This window comes from Triplophysa rosa, linkage group LG3 (genome assembly GCF_024868665.1).
Source record: "Triplophysa rosa linkage group LG3, Trosa_1v2, whole genome shotgun sequence".
NCBI lineage: Eukaryota > Metazoa > Chordata > Actinopteri > Cypriniformes > Nemacheilidae > Triplophysa > Triplophysa rosa.
The window spans coordinates 6,897,615-6,914,522 of NC_079892.1; the positions used below are offsets into that span (position 1 = coordinate 6,897,615).

Sequence of the window (16,908 nt, forward strand, 5' to 3'; positions counted from 1 at the left end):
ATTCAATATTTATATTTATAAATTATGTATAAATATAAAAATGTATATACACATGCAAATATTTCTTAAATATATACATGCATGTGTGTGTATTTATATATACATAATTATTATACTCCGCGTACCCACATATATTATGTAAACAAAAACTTTTATTCTGCAACCGATTAGTCGCGACTAATCGATAGGCAGTCTTACTTCCTTCCATGAACCAAGATCTAGTTTCAAAACTACAACCATTTAAAAACGTTTTATATATGTTCATACTTATTATAGAGAATGAATAAGGAACCTACTCCGAGACCAAGTACAAGATGTTCCTGCTGTGATAAATGTTGTAATCGCATTCATATCTGTGTATGAGCCTTTACGTTTATCTGTTTCCGTCATGCTGACGGGCCTTTCCTTTTTATGCTCTGCCAGCTCATGCTTTTGTAATATGTTCCTCTCGATGGTCCATGAGATAACAGCAGACCAGCACAACCAAACAAGATGCAAAACATGTAAAGCTGCTGGGATAATGCAAATCTGTTTTTCCTTGTTTCTATCTCGCAGGGTACTGACTGGGGGCTGCCATTGAAACCTGTTATATATCAGTCTGATGTTTGATAGTTTGTTCATTCATATAGTTCACAAATCTCATCTGTTTCTTCCACTCACGTGTGACACACAGTAGACCTGTCCTCTGGACAGTGTGAGGACAAAAATAACAAGGAATCTTACGTTTTAATGATGTGGGATGTTTTCGTAGGTGGAAACAAATTGGGTTTGAATCTGAATTATTGTAGTGTGAACAGTTCGGTTTGAATTTTTGCATCATTACAAATCTGCATTTATTGTTGTGTGATTATGGGTGGGTTTAGGAGCATCACCTGCCTAAATTTGCATCTAATGTGAGACACGTTTAAAATGCAATGTGAACAACCACCTCAAACCAGATTAGAGCAAAATCTGAATGAATGTGAATGCAAACAATGTGTCAGTGTCATTAAATGTAAGTTTTCTTGAAGTTTGTATTTAAAACTGCAATCCTTAATTTTTGCCTCTATATTACCATCAAAACATAAAATTCCAGATTACTTTACATACTCGCAGTGTATCTTTACGTTGGTTGAAGTCAGGTGACGTCAAACTGACATTCCAGCAAAATCGTCCCAGACAGCTCAAATTATAAATCATTTTCATAAATTTATCGTTACGGGTTAAGCGAAGGAGACAGCTTTCCACACTGATTTTTTAAATACTTACTCAATAACTTGACCCAAAGAATAAACCAAAAAAATACAATTGAAATGTTGTGGATTGCAGCTTTAATAATAAACGTCTATTGTCCAATCCCAGCATTTCCTCTGGAGAACACAACGACAAAACAGCCACTTTTATTTTCTAGCCTACATCACGGTGCCTTCTGTGTTCAGGTATCCGTCAGCTGCAGCTCATGCTGCTAAAGATCGCTCTCATCCTTGGGGTGGAGGTACACGTCAACGTCGAGTTCCTCAAGCCTCGGGAGCCACCTGAGGACCAAGGCCCTGACGGTAATCCACCAACCATCTACCAGTTGTCTTTCACATCATCAAACAGAATTCTTGCTGCCTAGTTCCGAGGCTTGTTGTGGTATATTGTGCCATTTTAAGATTTCGAGCCAAGAACACAATTTATATAAGCTTGTTCCACTGGTTGGGACCACGGTGCCCGTTAGCTCGCATTTACCGTGTATCACAGATCTCTTAGCCCACTCCAAGCCATCATAACATAATCCCACGCTGCCATAAAATAGCTATAAATATCCCACAGGGAACGAGCACAACTTGTTTTTACACCCCAATGTCCAAGAGTAAAAAACGTGGTGGACAGAAGTACACATGCAGGTGGTAATCATAACCTTTCGTATTATGTCATCTCTTGGCGGGTTTGCACGCCCTTTTGTCGTACACAGACAAACCGTTGAGTGTGTTTTAAGAATGACATCATAGACTTAAAGCGGAACTTAATTACACTTTGTTTAAAATGTGACCCGTACCGCTTGCGACTGTTTGATTTGTTACTGTACCACTGTTAGTTAAGGATAGCCTCCCGTTTAAATAATTCCCATCATCTGTAATTACCTCATTTTAAGTATCTATGTACAGTAGTTTTAACACGCAATAGATGAAACATTATGGTGGAAGTTCCAACAATCTTTAACATTTATTGCGTTTGAAGAAAAGCATCGAAACAAGATCTTGATAATTTCACTAAATGACCTTGATGTCCACACGCTTGTGATACCGAGAAGGCTTGTGTTGTCCTCTCGCGTCACTGACACTTACCAGTCCGCATTGTGTAAATGATAAACCCTCAGTTCTTTCCTATATATAGAGTCAAGGGTCAACGGGGTCTATAGCACCATTTCTGTTATGCATTCCTTGTCGAAAGAGAAGCACCGGCTTTGCGTCAAATTATAGAGGCGTTAGACATGGAACGGGTAGAATTTTCCGAAGCCGTTAGCTGTTCCGCTGTATCTGCAAAGCCTTTTTACACATGGCGTGGTCAATCATTTTGGCCTTACTACTTCTGGGTTGGGAATGCTTGATAGTTGTAGTAAACGCACTAAAGACCAGCCTAAGTTTGTTTATGTTTCTCAGAGCCTCTTGAATTTGACAAATCGGGTGTGTGCATTGCAGGGCCTGGATGGAGGGCGGAGATCCGGCCGGCCGACCACCTGATCTCAGATTATGAGTTTGATGTGATAATTGGGGCAGATGGCAGGAGAAACACTCTTGATGGTAAGGAACGATTTGAAGATTACACGGAAAGGAAGATTACATGGAATTTAATCTTACGCCTATCTTTTGAAATCAACATTTTTTAAATGTTTTACTGTTTCTCTAAATACAATTTTCTCTTACTTTGCTTAATTCTGGTAAATGGGTTTTGTCATTTTAATGTAGAAGCATGATAAAAAAACCTTTCTTGAATGCCTAAGAACAATAGACATGGGTATGTACACAAAATGACACGTATATGTAAATTTACAAGAATTACACAAAAAACCCAATAAGTGACAAGACAACAAAGGGATTGTGTGACAATAAAGTTACCAGTTGTTTGTGATTTTCCAGGGATAACATGTATAGATTAAGTGTAAATCTTGAATGTTGCTTTAGATAAAAGCATCTTCCATAAAAATTGGAATCGTGTATAAATTTCTTTCTGTGAATGACATGTTTATTTTTATTTATTTATATTTTGGCCTATGAAGATTGGTTGTATTTAGTCATTTAGCGCTCTCAAGCATAGTAACTATTGCTGAATGCTCATTTGGTCAAGCTAATTGCCCCAGTGACTCTTTCCCAAGCACTATTTACAATCTGTCCCACATTCAGAACATGGATACGCTCTTTTGTCTGACAGGAAGTATGTCAACACGACACAGGAGGGGCAGAGCACAACTCTTTTCATTACTTACTGCTGACATAGTTAGATTCTGGGTTAGACCTACATGGACATGTCTAGAAGCGAACACAAGAAACCTTTGGACCATGCTGGGTCAAAGTTGCTCCATACTTGTGAGAGACTCTTGAAAGAAAGCGATTATATTGCTTCTTTGACAAAAGAATGTGCAAAGGCGGTCTTGCAAAATTGTTTTGCAAACGCTTTTGTTTTTCAGCTGGTATCTATGAGGTGTAATAATCTGCATATTTGTCCTGAACTATTGTCAGCATGCTGCATAAGCAGTTGTTATCTATTGATTTAAATGTTTTTTTCCCCTTTAAAACTAAAATCCACATTCATGTTGACCAAGGCACTTACGGCATTCGTTTTTAATGAAAGATGTCAGTAATATTTTCAACAATTACAGATTTTAGCTTTGGACAGTGTTTTCCAGGGGGTTACCAGGGTGTTGCTATGGTGTTCTGAGTGGTTGTTACTATAGCTGTTTATGCAGTTGTTAGGGTGTTCAGGGGGGTAATATGATTGTCCGAACCCAGGTCTCAAGATATTTGTGTCTAGATATTGCTCAGGTGCTTCCTTCAATGCTAGTCTGAAGGACTACCTAATTGTAGCACACTTAAAAGAAAAGGATATTCCTTTTTTTCTTCAGACAAACACAAGCAGAGTTGAATGATATTATATAATAGCCTAGCTTTTGAAGGTTGCAACTAAATAGTAAAGCTCCAAAAAGTGCAATTATCCATACGATTCTGGTGTGTTAATAAATGTTTTTTTCTGAAGCGAAACAATGTTTCTGAGAGAAAACGGTATTTAAACTTATTTAATGAATGTTAGGATGCGATTAATCGTAAACAACACAACATGGAGATAACCAAGAAAGTAAGTTCAAATGGCGACACGTCGATAACAACCAATCTTATTGGTTCTCACGTGTCCTGTGATAAGTCGTCATGTGCATGTTACATTCTGACAAATGAAATGACGATGAAAATTTTCTGAGGTAACATTCATTTTGAGCATTTTGTGCTGTACCATAAAAAGAAATGAACATCCCATTTTCTGCTCCAGGCTTCAGGAGGAAGGAGTTCAGAGGAAAACTAGCTATCGCCATCACTGCCAACTTTGTTAACCGCAACACCACAGCCGAGGCCAAAGTGGAGGAGATCAGCGGCGTGGCCTTCATCTTCAATCAGAAGTTCTTCCTGGAGCTGAAAGAGGAAACGGGTGAGCTGAAACTGCTCACACGTTATCATGTCCAGGTCATAAAGCTCCATCTGGTCTCCAGCTCAACGCGTAACATTATTCTGCTTAACCGAGCCATGTTCTGCATCAATGACACCTTAATGATTTTAATATAAAAATCGTAATTCAAACGCTGACACATAATTAACATCAGCGTGTAATTGTTCTCCTCCCTAAAGTCAGAGGTGTAAGTGGACTGTTTGTAATTGGAAATCAAAGTTAATAATAGAAATCTTGTCATTGGCACAGACATGCTAATTGATCTCATTTGTCTCTTGTACAGGGATCGATCTGGAAAACATTGTCTATTACAGGGACAACACGCACTACTTTGTCATGACTGCAAAGAAACAGAGCTTGCTGGACAAGGGTGTGATCATCAATGTGAGTCGTGGGGGGGTCTGGTGGGCAGTAAATCGCACAGGTTTGACCTTGTTGACCGTCAGATGTGACTTGAGCGTGTCAGGCTATTGTAAGCATGAAATGTCTAGTTGGCCGGTGAAGACAGTGGTAGACTATACTGTATACTGGCAGGATGCCATGTTCTGCGTGTGTGCGTGCGTGCGTGTGTAGTGAGTCGTGACATGCACTTAGTGATCATTAGTCCTCTAATGATGTGTTTTATTTGCTTTTGGAGAGCGTTAGAGAACCCTTTCATGTTTGTTATGAAAAGAAACTATATCTGAGTCTGACACGGTTTCTCAGCGTGTGACACAGGATATTACAGCAGAGCAGTTGAGTGATTGAAGTGTTTGGAGTTCGTCTGGAGTCTTAAACTCTCACACCCTCCGGAGTCACAGAAACTCACTCTAAAAACCCTGATGATGAAAGCAGGCCCATTGCTTCACCATTGGTGATGTCACCTTGTAATCCGCTTAACCTTGAGCTACTTATCGCATTAAAATATCGCTCTATTGTTTTCACATTTTGATTGCTTTGTTTGTATACGTTTAAGTGACTCGGGCTCCCACGCACGTCGCGTGCCGCTTGAACTCATTAACTCTATTTTTGTCTACATTGGGCAAGACACTTAAGGCGCACTTAAAGCAACAGTTCTGCCAAAAATTTAAAAATCTGTGTTTATTTACTCACCCTCAAGTTGTTGCAAATCTGTATAAATTTCTTTGTTCTGATGAACACAAAAGAAGATATTTTGAAGAATGTAGGAAAGCAAACAGTTCTGGGGCACTTTTGACTACCGTTGTCATTTTTCCTACTATGGCAGTCAATGGTGGCCAAGAAGTGAAAAAGCAATTTTCCAAATATCTTTCTCTGTGTTCATCAAAACAAAGACATTTATACAGATTTGGGACAACTTGAGGGTTAGTAAATGATGAATTATTATTTTTGGGTGAACTATTTCTTTAAGTGTGTAGATGTCATTGCATTAAATAATTAAATATCAAGCCAAGAATCCTGTTTTAAAGATAACACGAGCATGTTTCCAAATTCATAAAAAGTCAGGAAGGACTATGGTTTGAATGGTTTTGGATTTGAATGTGTTTTTCTCATATGTCCAGGACTACATTGAGACCGAACGGCTGTTGGCGAGCGACAACGTGAACCAAGAAGCATTGCTCTCGTATGCCCGCGAGGCTGCAGATTTTGGCACAAACTACCAGCTGCCCTCCTTGGATTATGCCATCAACCACTACGGTCAGCCGGATGTGGCCATGTTTGACTTCACCTGCATGTACGCCTCTGAAAACGCTGCGCTGGTGAGAGAAAAGAACGGCCATCAGCTGCTGGTGGCTCTGGTTGGGGACAGTCTGTTAGAGGTAGGCAGCAAAAATGTACGTCTTTATATGACAACATTTGGTTATAAATGAATGTATTTTTTATTTAGTAGTAAAATTTGAATATTTCCTGTAAGTTGTTAAAGAAATAGTTCAACAAATTTGTACATGTTTTATAGCTTACTCGCCTTCATGACATCGTAGAAGACTTCTTTCTTCAGCCGAACACACATTTTTAATAAACATTTGCTATTTTATATAGACATAGAGGTTCCAAAATGCCGTTTCAAAAAGTGCTTCCATCTCTTATAAATGTAATACAAACATCTGTGGGTAAATATATCTCTCACGAGGGCTAATTTTGAGTTCAAAACCAATACACTGTTGCAAAACCTAGTGAGTTTCTTACATAGATGCGTTTTATTTGCCTTCTCTTTCTTTTTCTATTGTGTCTAGCCGTTCTGGCCTATGGGCACAGGGTGTGCCCGAGGGTTCCTGGCTGCCTTTGACACAGTGTGGATGATAAAGGGTTGGGCTCAGGGTAAAGAACCCCTTGACCTTCTGTCTGAGAGGTCAGATATGATGTTTACTCTACATTTAAACTGCCCAGTGCAATTATATATATATATTTTTATGCACAATGAAAGTATTTTTGTCATGAAAAGATCATGTAGTATTTGCATGTTTTTGTCTATCGTGCAGGGAGAGCATCTATAGGCTGTTACCTCAGACCACAGCTGAAAACATCTCCAAAAACTTTGAGCTATACACCATAGACCCATCTACACGTTACCCTAACCTCAACTCCACCTGCGTGCGACCCCATCAGGTGAGACTCCAGTCCATCAATACCATATCTATCCGTATGCAGCCATCTTAACACCTGTAAACCACCAACTTTTTGTCTCAGGTACGACATCTGTGTATCAAAGGTGAGCAGGATTCAAGTGTTTTGGAGCGCAACGGACCCACGCGCAGATCTGTGAACCTCTCCAGAGGAGGTAGGGTATCATTTTTTTTTACAGATTTAGTGCAGACTTCCTGTGTAAGCCTGAAGTATAGTTGTCTTTGTACGCGTACGCGAGGGACGGCGTACAATGCGCGTAATTCAAATTTTGTCATCAGAATAGTACGCGCAACGGCGGAATTTTGTTACCTCACGTACAGGTCGTGCATGCGCATTTCATTTCTTGCAGTAATTAGTTTAACCACCAGGTGACAACCGTGTTCTGGGAGCGTCGATTCGAGGTAGGAGAAGAAAACCTGACCCCTGTTGGCCCGGAGAGGTAGAGCAATATGTCGTTTCGCGTCAAAACCAGTGTGTAAGCGTTGTTCGGCTGTATACGTACGCTTGCGCCCACCATCCACATAATATTAAAGTAAAAGTGTTTGGTTTTTGAATGTTAAAGGATTTCTTCTCGTCCCAGCTTATTATGGAGAGAAAACAAAAAAAGGTCATTTGTAGATGATCCCATGCGATATTGTACTGTAGTATGATCTGCTTTTGCGCCAGTGTTGGTTAGACAGGTTTGTGGTTTCATTATTGCTTTTTCTAATAATCATACGTTTTGGCATGATTCACGGTGTACAAATTCACACGAATTAGAATTAAACCAATCCAATAAAGCAACATTGACTCAGCAATGGTGTGAGCTCTGTCGGTTTTAAAATATTTAAAAACAAAATACAAAAAAGAAATCTTATTTTGGTGATAGTGGTAGTGCAAAATTTACATGCGTGAGCTTCAACCGTGCTGTCCCGATTGAAGTCCGAAATTGAACAGTCCTGTTTCCGTACGATTTTTCCCTCATTCGTGCATGTGATGTTGTGACAACAGTGCAGTCGATAGCCACCTGATCCATGTTTGTTTTATGGCTGGTCTCACCTGGAATCGGCCTCACGGCTACAATGACTTATCACTGCTCCACACCCTTTACTCAATCGAAGAGCTCATGTTACATGACGAAAGGTTCAGACAGTCAACAAAAGCATGAGCAGACCTCATTTCAGTAAAACCTTATGGGTCTTACTGCAGTTATGTCATCGTTTCACGGTTTCATGAAATCTGGACTGTAAAGCCTCTGAGTTTTGTTTGCATGTCCTTTGAGATGGCTGTGTGTGTTTTTCATAGAGACAGAGGTGTACCTCAAACCGGTTGGGACTCCCACAAATTTGCTTGATTTTTAATTGTGGTGTGGCTACATAAGATCTAAAGGCTGAGAACGTAGAAACCAGTGAATGTTAGTATACACTGCCGTACAGAAGTTTAGGGTCACTTGGCTAAAACGTGCCAAAATATTCATTTTTCATCTTGCATGTTTCAGAATCAGAGGTTCGTCCCAGCCGTCTGCTGTTCTGGTGTCAGAAGCAGACTCGGGGTTACAGGGGAGTGGATGTGACTGATCTCACTACCTCCTGGAGGAGCGGCTTGGCTCTGTGCGCCCTCATCCACCGCCAGCAGCCTGACCTCATGTAAGAGAGACTACACACACAAACTGGCCCTCGTGTTTGCGTCTTTCCTTGGTCACACCCCCATGAACACACTGTATGGTTAAAAAGGGTGGCTTTTATTGACTAAAGCTGATCTATGGTTTCGTTCGTCATAACATTTTTTTGATGTCGCACGCGTGTCTGTACCTTCTTCCCCCAGGCCATCAAAACAAGTTGTTTGTGTAATTAAGGACAATAGCTTTGATTTTGGCGAAAGTAGTTCTCTTAGTTGCAAATAAAAAGCTTTGTCTCTTAATAGGGATTTGAAACAATCTACAGAAAGAGGAAGGATTGATAAAACAACAATTCTGATCTGTGATGTCAAAGGCAACAGTCATTTTAAGCTCTAAAGGTCCATTGTATCATTTTTTGTAGGATCTATTGACAGAAATGCAATATACATTACTGTCTTTAGAGGTGTATAAAGACCTTACATAATGAAGTATGTTTTTATTACCTTAGAATGAGCTGTTTCTATATACATACACCGCGGGTCCCCTTACATGGAATTCTCCATGTTTCTACAGTAGCCCTAAACGGACAAACTGCTCTACAGAGCATGTTTCGTAAATACGTTATCTCCTTTGGCAAAAAAGCAAAAACGTGACGACATCTTAGTTCTGTGTCAGCCACCGTAGTGCTTCAAAAGGTGGAGTGAGCCGTTGGTTGCATTCACAACCTCACCACTAGATGCCGCTAAATTTCATACACTGGACCTTTAAGAATTCTGCAGGAATATAGTAATCTATAATGATACTAAGAAATTTGTAATGTTAGTGTTGCTCTGAAAAAACCTTTAGTTCGCTCGGGCATCAGAGCAAGGCTTGCATCATGATTTATATAGACACATGCATTATAATGTTCACACCTACTGTGTGTCGTCTGCCATAAATCTCACCACTCCTCCCAATCCCATCCGGATGCGAGTGATGGCTTTAATGATATCATAAAGATGGGCTGTTGACAGAAACTCGCAGTGAGATGTGAGTAAATCAGCTGGAACTGTTCTCATCATATCGTTCTGCCAGTGACTGCGTTTCTGCAAAAATGATTATGGGTAACCAGGAATACAGATGGCGAGAACACAGCCTCACTAGTGGAATGGAATTTGGTCCTGATAAAGCCTTATCATTGCTTCTCTCTCTCTCTCCTCCAGTGATTTTGACTCTCTGAATGAAGCAGACTGCGCTAAGAACAACCAGTTGGCGTTTGATGTGGCAGAGCGTGAGTTTGGCATCCAGCCCATCACTACAGGGAAAGAGATGGACGCCGAGCGTGGGCCAGACAAGCTCATCATGATCCTCTACCTCTCCAAATTCTACGAGATGTTCCGCAACTCGGCTCAGCCTGCAACAGGTAGAGCTCACATAAAATAAATAAAACCATCGATTTCCATCACAGCTGTCTAGGATCTCATGCACATTACGTTTCAGTGTAGTTTGTCATAAAGTAAATATGGAGTTTTGTTTTGTTTGCAGGTGTTCCTAAAGAGGCGGATGCAAATAATGAAGACTATTCATCCAAGACTGCCAATTCTGTTCACAACTCCATAAATCTCGCACTGCCAAGAAAGAGAATTCCAAAGGTAGACATTATATCCCACACCTACTGTACTGTAGCCCTGATCGTTTCATTTTGACTAAATAATCCCATTTAAATTAGGAAACGCATTATTGTTCTGTCTTAAGGTCGACAAGAAGTTGGAGGACAATGATTTTAACAAAAAGAGGAAGAAGGGAATCGGCCACCTGGAGGAGGTGTGTTAACTTTCCCTTTCTGTGTCGTCTACATTGTCTTTAAACTTCCTGTGAGCTGTTTGGTTTACTTTCCCTGATTGCTCCGCTTCTCTTCTTTTCACATCTAATGTCCAATCAGGGTGCGCCCTCTGTAGGCGAGAGAGGTGAACAGAAAGAAAACAAGGTGCGATCCATGGCGACTCAACTGCTGGCCAGGTTTGAGGAGAACGCTCCGAGCTGCGCTTCGCGCAGACAGGTACAGCCACCAAAAATTATTTTTTCCTTTTTATTAAAAAAGCCAAAGCCAAGATGTCTTCTGTGGTGTTTGAATCTCAAGTGGTTTGCTTAAACTGTCCTGGTGGCCATCTCTGTACTGTATGTTAAGATCTCCAAAACGTGAAAATTACTGGATGTGTTTTGAGGTTCTTTGTGGTCGGCACCATCTTATGTCTCTTAGGCTACTTTGAGGAAATCTCTGTGAACTGGAGAACAGGCAGTGGGGTATCGGATCAAACATAATCCCTGATGAATACTCGTCTTTGTGCACTGAAAGTAGAAGCAAAAGTAAATCCTCTGGTTTTAGTTTGCTGGATGGAGTTTGAATGCAACAGGCCATGATGAAAATAATAATGTTATAGTTCTGTGTTAGTTGGGCTTGTCTTAGACTGGAGGTTCTTTGGTTAATAAAAACATGCATTGTGTCATTTCTGCGAATTGCAAAAGTAATGAACTCGCCGTGTTTAGGGTTTACACTCTGTTGTGTTATTGCTATGCAACTGTGATTTTGCAATCGTCATTGATGTACGTCTGTATTTTCTGTTGGCTTTGAGATTAGCGGTGGTCATTATACTGTCTGGCTTCATGGTTATGAGCTTAAAGGATGTAGGTTACTCATGGACTGATAATACTCCATAACTATATGTAAACTGCAAACAACGAGATTGATCAAGAGACCAGTCCTGTTTTTTGGACAGTGGAAGTTTTATGTATTTTATTAAGTGCTGTCTAATTGATTAATCGCGATACCAAAATATATGTTTGTTTATATAATATGCGTGTGTGTGTGGCATGTATATTTATTTGTATATACAAATATGCACACACATACATTTATATTTTTAAATTATAGGGCTGTCAAATGATTAATCGCATCCAGAATAAAAGTTTGTGTCTGTGTTTGTGCATAATAATTTTGTATGTATTAAGACATAAACATACATGCATATATTTAAGAAAAAGTAAAATATCAAAGTTATTGGTAAATATAAATAAATACATCTAAATATTTCCTACATACGTCCTTAGTACATATACATGTATATGTATGTTTTTGTGTTTATAAATACAAAATTAATATGCACAGTACACTGATATATACTATGTAAACTGTAAACTTTTATTCTGGGTGTGATTAGTCACAATTAATCGTTTGACAGCCCTAAAAATCTATTTATATTATCTATAAATATAAATTTATATTATACATATTTCTTAAATATATACGTGCATGTTTCTGTATTTATATATATATATATATATATATATATATACATATAAATATACATGCCAGACACGCATTTATTAAATAAACACAAACATTTATTCTGGAATTGATTCATCGTGATTAATCGATGTGACAGCACTATTTTCAGTTGCTCTCTGCATGTTTTACGGTTCCTTTTCCTGTTCTAACTGTCCTCTGATCTTTTCCAAACATTTCCATCTCCTCTCCTGTGATGTTACTGTAACTAGTCTGAATCCAAAGTCGACTCAGTTGATGAAAGGCCATTGTGTCTTGATATGACTGACAACCCACGCTTTTCCAAACCTACAAACCATCCCACGCCTCCACCACCCCCTCCACACAAACAAAAATGGCAGGTATGCTTAGCCCGCCATAAAATCCATCCATGAATCAACATTGTTTTCCCTGGATTTCTAACTGAACTCCCAAACCTTTTGCCCAAATTGTCACCCAGCCATCTCCATATCTAAGACTGCTCGAATCTCACATCCAGAGTGAAACCCGGCACACTAGTGCCCAACGTTCTGATTGCCACTCCGATGCGAATTCGAGTCATGAGAATGTAGAGATGCAAGAAAAGACTGAAGTTCGCTCCAGTTGCCAGCTTGCAGAATTTACCTCTTGCTTTCAAAGCAGCGAGTCTCGTTCCAGAACTTCTCACATTCCCTTTAAAGTGCTCCAGTCGGTTTCTCAAACTGAGCTGTCCTCACGGGACACGGAACCATTGGACTTGCGTCCGTCCTTCACACCGGCTTTGGACGGGATGATCAAGTGCATGCAGAGACTGGAAGATGAAGTCAAACAGGTGAATGATGTGGTGCATGAATCCAAAACTAATCCCGATAGGAATTATAGCTTGAATCATACATTTTAAAATGCATTGCAAGAGAAACCCGAGTCATATTTAGAACCGGGTTTTTGTACTTGGACCCTGGAGAATGCATGTCCAATAAAAAGCATGTAGAGGCCAAAATATAACTTATAAATTCAATTCTTGTAAGTCACTTCAGATAAAATCTTCAGCCATAGGCATAAAACTAACAGAAAAAGGCTTAAGCTACGCATGCGTTGTCATGTTTTACTTTGCTTTTTCATTTCTGATCCGTGCTGTCCTTTGCTTTTAAACACTTACAGAACGAAACACAGGCTAGACAGTTCAACAAGAGAAGCGTCAAGGAGCGAGCGCAACAGCTCAGCTGTCTCTTCTCAGGCAAATCGACTCAATCTCAGGTGAAGCCTGAGACCAGAGTCCTGCATGCTGTCAGCTCGCACAAATCCAACAACAGCTTCAGTCGTATTAAAGCATGTGATGACCTGAGTGTTGCTTATTCATTTTATCATGTACTATCTAACACGAGGGATTTTAGCCCTCAGAGGTTTTGGAAAGGAGTGGTTCAGAAGCTAAATATGCAGTGCAACGATCACATGCGCTCTCTCTCTCTCTCTCTCTCTCTCTCTCTCTCTCTCTCTCTCTCGCTCTCTCGCTCTCTCGCTCGCTCGTTTGCTCGCTCTCTTAACGGTGGTGCAGTTGGCTGCTTCTTTGACGATTAATAACCTCTTGTCTTTCTGTTCTCTCTAGCAGTGGTTCTCAAACTGGGGGCCGTGGCCTCCTGGGGGGCCCCAAGATGGTTCCTATATTTTAGAAATATATATATTTATCATAAATTTTGTGTAATCAAACATCAGAAAAACAACGCCAACTGTTTAACTGAATATTTTCTTGGTTTAATTAAAATTTTAAGTTTAAGATTATATTTATTTTTGGGGGGCCACAAAGCAATGCACTCTACACAAAGGGGGGCCTTACAACAAAAAAGTTGTAAAAGAGAAAAGCTTTAGAGAACCACTCGTTTATTGCTTGAGCAATTAATAAAGACTACCATCTTTCTAAGTATAAAAGTGTGAATTTTAGTCAAACCATATCCTCTCATTTGCTCTTTTATAGTTTTCAGTGGCTGAATAGTCTGTGGATTGTGGTGATGTTGGGTTTTTATTTTGTAAAGTTTTTCCACATCTTCCTGCTCTCCTCACACAGGCATCTGAAGACCCTTCTGCTGTTTCCACTTCTCCTAACATTTCTTCAGCTCACACTATCCCAGAATGCTCTACTCTTTCCTGTATTCTGTCTCCTGTTGCTTCAGTCCAACACAAGCAGGTAAAACCGCACATTTGGCCAATTTCTTTTTTCTTTTTTGTGGTTAGAGTTTACATTTCTGTTTTACATTTTGTTGTAGTCATTTTATTAAAGAGATCTTCCAAATAGGCAGTCCCACACTTTTGACCTTCTACAAACCCACGGTCACTTAATGATACATTAGTTTATGTTTAGAGCAGTTGGTGTTTTGTTGACTGAGAGGTTTTGTAACAACTAGACCCTGAGAATCGCAATCCTGGTATTTTCTCCTTGTTGTAGTGCAGTACTGAGTCAGAAACACATCTGAGCCATGATAAACATACAGATCGCTCTGAAGTCAGGCGTGTTGAATGCCTTGACACCTCCAAACAGGTATTCAGACTGAGTGTTTGCACGTCTGCCTGAACAAAAATGAAACGAGTAAACAAACCATAACCTTGTATGTCATCTAAATCTCCTAGATGTTCTACAGTTATTAAAGCACTCACATTTTATTTTCTTCACGTTTTATCTCCTTTTCAGTCTCTTTGTTTACTCGCCCTCGAGTTGTTGCAAATGTGTATAAATGTCTTTGTTCTGAGGAACACAGAGAAAGATATTTGAAAGAATGCTTGTAACCAAACAGTTGTTGGCCACCATTGACTACCATAGTAGGATAATTGCATTGTAAATTTCTTTGTTCTGTTGAATGCAACAGAAGATATTTTGAAGAATGTAGGAAAGCAAACAGTCTGTGCACTTTTGACTATCATTGTAATATTTCCTACTATGGTAGTCAATGGTGGCCAAGAAGTGATTGGTTACAAGCATTCTTCCAAATGTCTTTCTTCGTGTTTATTTAAGAAATGTATACAGATTTGGAACAACTTGAGGGTGAGTAAAGAAAGACAGAATTTATATTTTTGTCCCTTTAATTTGCTTTTCGTAGACAATCGCATACTGCATTTCCTGCGGTGTTTCCAGGCCTGTTGTCATAAAAAGCATGTCATAATTTTGTGTGCGACTGCCAGGTTTATAATTGATATCGAGCATTGAGTTGCATGCAGGAACACAGTTAGTTTTTTAAGGTTTGTTGTGTAGTTTTGCTAGTCTTTAACTAGTCATATTTTTCCTGTCTTGCTTTTCTCTGTTTCTTACTTTTCCATTCTAAACGTTTATTTGCTCATTATTGTCTGTCAGAGAACAGTGGGAAAAGTTTCCTCTACCATCGGGGTTAAAGCAGCAACACTGGCCATATTATATGAGACCGATCATAGACCCAACAATCCATTCACCATCTCACTGGTAAGCACTTTCCACCTGTGAGAATCTTTCATTGGTTGCCGAATCCTCAGAAAGGGCCTAAGCAGCTTCATGTATATAGTTTCTCTAAAGTGATTTTATTTTTATCAAAAAAAGTTAAAGCCTGTGGCTGTATCGCAGTGTAAGGAGGGTTTTTTCTCGTAAGAGATGTTTGAATCTTGTGATTGGTAAAACTACAAAAGTCTCTGCGTACGAACAAGGGTACAAGCATTGTGCATGTTATTTTGCTGACAGCCACAACTTGTAGTGTGTAGTTAAGAGAGTCTTTCTCCACAGATAGAAGCCAGAAGATGTACAGAATCTGGGGCGGTAATATATTTTTGTCCTGGCTATTTAAAGTACAATACTAAATGCATCTTACGCCTGACATAAAGGACATAACATTTACTGGTTTTGCTTTGGCGTGTGTATTAACAGAACAAATAAAGCTCATCGATTGTTGTTTGGTACAAAATGTTTTCTCTGAATCTGGTGGCTTTAAAGTGATAGTTCAACCAAAAATGAAAATTCTGTCATCATTTACTCACCCGCTTGTCATTTCAAATCTTTATGACTTTCTTTCTTCTGCAGAACACAAGATATTTTGAAGAAAGTTGGTAACTGAACAGCGCTGGCCCCTATTCACTTTCACATTGCTGGACGCAAAACCAATGTAAGTAAATGGGGTCCAGCTAACAACTTTCTTCAAAATATCTTCTTTTGTGTTCTGCGGAAGAACTAAAGTCATACAGGTTTGAAATGACAAGAGGGTGAGTAAACGATGGCACAATTTTTATTTCTAGGTGAACTATCAAGTTAACTTGCTGATCTTTTACAGTATTTAACAAAGGAAAACTGTTGTATTTCTGATTGAATTTGTGCTAGTTTTGCACTAGAAAAGTTGATAAGTGTGCGCCTAATCCCACATTGAAAACCTACAATGGAACTTGATACATTTTTCTTGAATGCCAGGCTTTCATCTTTGAAATAAAAGAATCACAGTTTCAAAGAATGAGATCCTAACACAAACTACCCTTGCTGTGCTTTGTACGCTATCATATGCTGTAACGCATCACCGTCGGTTTCCTGTGATGTCATATATGCTGTGTTTCAGACCACCCTGCGAAAGGACTTCCCTCAGGGTCTGGGCGGCAGCGACACCTGCCACTTCTGTAAGAAGCGAGTGTACGTGATGGAGAGACTGAGCGCGGAGGGAAACTTCTTTCACAGAGAGTGTTTCCGCTGTCACATCTGCGGCTGCACGTTGAGACTGGGCGGTCACACTTATGACTCCAACCAAGGTGAGCCACCACTGAGAGGTCTGATGGA

The 16,908-nt window shown here is 39.6% G+C and overlaps 1 protein-coding gene across 4 annotated transcripts in view; it reads left to right on the forward strand.

Annotated features, from left to right (window-relative positions):
* The window catches only part of mical2b (microtubule associated monooxygenase, calponin and LIM domain containing 2b), a 33,197-nt gene that overhangs the window by 10,185 nt on the left and 6,104 nt on the right, over positions 1–16,908 (forward strand). For 3 of the 4 annotated variants that reach the window (XM_057329580.1, XM_057329579.1, XM_057329581.1), the window contains exons 4-24: positions 1,419–1,535; positions 2,664–2,765; positions 4,504–4,659; positions 4,961–5,061; positions 6,198–6,455; positions 6,870–6,985; positions 7,116–7,242; positions 7,324–7,414; positions 8,738–8,885; positions 10,060–10,259; positions 10,382–10,488; positions 10,592–10,660; positions 10,779–10,895; positions 12,392–12,520; positions 12,619–12,969; positions 13,299–13,394; positions 14,200–14,319; positions 14,578–14,670; positions 15,478–15,582; positions 15,877–15,909; positions 16,694–16,880. In XM_057329580.1, the coding sequence (XP_057185563.1) occupies positions 1,419–1,535; positions 2,664–2,765; positions 4,504–4,659; positions 4,961–5,061; positions 6,198–6,455; positions 6,870–6,985; positions 7,116–7,242; positions 7,324–7,414; positions 8,738–8,885; positions 10,060–10,259; positions 10,382–10,488; positions 10,592–10,660; positions 10,779–10,895; positions 12,392–12,520; positions 12,619–12,969; positions 13,299–13,394; positions 14,200–14,319; positions 14,578–14,670; positions 15,478–15,582; positions 15,877–15,909; positions 16,694–16,880 (2,823 nt within the window). The remainder of the gene's footprint in view (positions 1–1,418; positions 1,536–2,663; positions 2,766–4,503; positions 4,660–4,960; positions 5,062–6,197; positions 6,456–6,869; positions 6,986–7,115; positions 7,243–7,323; positions 7,415–8,737; positions 8,886–10,059; positions 10,260–10,381; positions 10,489–10,591; positions 10,661–10,778; positions 10,896–12,391; positions 12,521–12,618; positions 12,970–13,298; positions 13,395–14,199; positions 14,320–14,577; positions 14,671–15,477; positions 15,583–15,876; positions 15,910–16,693; positions 16,881–16,908) is intronic. The other variant, XM_057329582.1, reaches the window with a different exon arrangement.